Source organism: Meleagris gallopavo, chromosome Z (genome assembly GCF_000146605.3).
Source record: "Meleagris gallopavo isolate NT-WF06-2002-E0010 breed Aviagen turkey brand Nicholas breeding stock chromosome Z, Turkey_5.1, whole genome shotgun sequence".
NCBI lineage: Eukaryota > Metazoa > Chordata > Aves > Galliformes > Phasianidae > Meleagris > Meleagris gallopavo.
The window spans coordinates 41,547,552-41,550,115 of record NC_015041.2 but is presented as its reverse complement, the minus strand read 5'-3'; the positions used below and the strand labels follow the sequence as shown (position 1 = coordinate 41,550,115).

The following is a 2,564-nucleotide window of genomic DNA, read 5'->3' as shown; positions in this document are numbered from 1 at the left end:
TTTCTGTTTTAACTGAAGAATGAGACAAAGGGAGGAATATAACCGTCACTACCACAATAAGGAGAAGAAATGAGGAGCCACCCAGAACTTTTAGGATTCCTCCTTTCCTTGCATCATCTGCAATCTTTCCTGCTTTTGCAAGACATCACTCTTGCTATTAGTAATTTAGGGACATGCACAGCAGAATGTTGCTGCGCTGGAAATAAAACCCGTATCTTATTCTCAGTTGGCCACAAGAGGGAGCCCGTAATGTCCTTGCAATGAAATCCACTAGGCATATGGAAAAAAATTGAGTTTGCTATAAATTTAATCTAATTCAGTTTACACTACTTTTTGTATAACGTTTAAAAAAAAAAGTTAATCAAAATTGATCAACTGCATTTTGTGGCATCCATACAAATGAGGATTAATATCTCTTATTTTTAGTAATTTATCATTGTGTAATTCCACCTAGTAAAGTTTGACTTCTGTGCAGCTGAAAGTGAACAAGACTGCACAAATCCAGTTCAAGTAGAAATTCCAATATTTGAAAATGTTAACACTAAATACTATGTCTCATTAAAAAAAAAAAAACAACAAACTTTAACCTATGAAAATGGAGATAAAAATTAGTTTCAGCACCAAGTGTAACTGCAAACAGAACTCAAGGATCTTCTAATACCAGAAACATAAGTGCAGATTAAATTTCAATTAAATTTAATTAATAAATTAAATAAGATTAAATAATTTATTTAATTTACAAAATTAAATAAATTAAATAATTTATTAATGCATTATAGAGGTTCTGCTGGCCCATTCTTAACCTGAAAGAAAAATTTAAGAAAAGACACTAAAGGGAATTTTCTGCATAACTGTGTCACAGAGATCACATACTGTGCATCATCATTGGAACCGTTCACCTGATTTAACCAGGCAGTGAGGATGGGGACATAGTTAAAAAGATTGCTCTCTATTGCTTTTCTCCCTGTTCTATGCAGCTCCCATGTACCAATGATAACTGGACATGGAGACATCAGCAGCTAGTCTCATCTGCAGGTATTGTATTGATGAAAGATGTGTACACAGATTTCACAAATTCCTGCATCTACCACACAAAATCTGAATATTTTCACAGATACGCTGTCCAGAAGTGGGAACCACTGTCCTCATTATAGAATTATAGACCACATAGAAGGCAATGGAGAGAGCCCAAGTGTGTCTTTTTGTAAAGCTCTTTTTGTAAAGTTATTCACTATCTGAAATACAAATTACTAGAGTGATTTAGACCAGAAAAAAGAATCTGCTTCAGTAAGGACGTTCGACATGACTATTGCTTTTCCTCAGCAACTGAGAGCAAAAACCACACTGGAGATACTCCTCTTGTGTTTTAACATACCACAGCAGCCTTAATTTTCCTGTCAGAGTGGTCAAGGGGTACATACGATCGAGATCTGTGCCTGGATCGCCGGTAGCTTGGATCTGCCTGGCTTTTTTCTTTTTGTCGCCGTAGCACAGCTTCCCACTGAGGAGCTGAGTCAACCATGTCATTTTCTTGCCGTAATCTGCAGAAAAAGTATCGGAACTTAGTCTGAGGTTTCCAACACAGAATGCTCAAAGGCAGCAAGAGAGTATTTATCTCCAAAAAAATCATCTCCTGCAATGCAATATTTTTACATTTCATCTTGCCAAATTTTGATTCATGTTCCCAAAATACAGAAAATGCAAGAGCCTATATAAAAAACAGACTCACTGATTTGTTATCTAGAAATAGCTCAAGCTGAAATGAATCAGTCCAAGACATTAAAAACAGACCTACAACTCAAATTCAACCTGTCCTCCCAGCCCAAGCCAAACATCTGGAATGTTTCTGCTATCCCACTTAGGTGCTGAAGGCCTCCTTATCTACAGCAAGCATAAGGCTGATATTGTGACACAAGACTCCAGTATTACTACAACATACTCATCTCCCCTGTCACCCAAGGCCTTAGCAACCCTTCCCAGTGAGCACCTCTGGTCTCTGGAACAAGCACAAAGCCCAAACAGAAAGGGAAAATCCCATCACAAAGGAGACAAAGATAATCTCCTAATTTTATTTATCTGACAGAAGGAGGCAAAAGACTGGGGAAGGAGGAAAGCTTTAAACTCCAGCTCAGCTCAATGTAGATGGGTGTGAAGCATGAGATGAGTCCTGCTCAGAGGTGCAGATAAACTCATTATTCAAACAATGGTGAACAATGGTGGAACTAACAAGGTAGAAAGGAATATGAAATCCTAAATTCCGTGAATTATTTCACACATTGAAGTATCCAAATTCTTTGGATCTAAGATATTATAGTATGAATTCATTTTCACATGATTCTTTTTCGTCCGAAGTCATGAATCCCATTACTGCAATGTATTAAAGATTAAAACAAATGTCAATATCCTGTAGGATAAACATGTTTGATAGCAGCTTGACATAATAAGGCCTGGTAAGGCCTCATCTGGAGTACTGTGTCCAGTTCTGGGCTCCCCAGTACAAAAAAGACAGGGATCTCTTGGAAAGAGTCCAGCAGAGGGCCACAAAGATGGTGAAGGGCCTGGAG

At 37.7% G+C, this 2,564-nt stretch overlaps 1 protein-coding gene across 1 annotated transcript in view; it reads right to left on the bottom strand.

The window, feature by feature from the left end:
- The window catches only part of EPB41L4A (erythrocyte membrane protein band 4.1 like 4A), a 182,298-nt gene that overhangs the window by 129,872 nt on the left and 49,862 nt on the right, over window positions 1-2,564 (bottom strand). Inside the window, exon 3 of the mRNA XM_019610220.1 lies at window positions 1,422-1,541. Coding sequence (XP_019465765.1) covers window positions 1,422-1,541 — 120 coding nt within the window. The remainder of the gene's footprint in view (window positions 1-1,421; window positions 1,542-2,564) is intronic.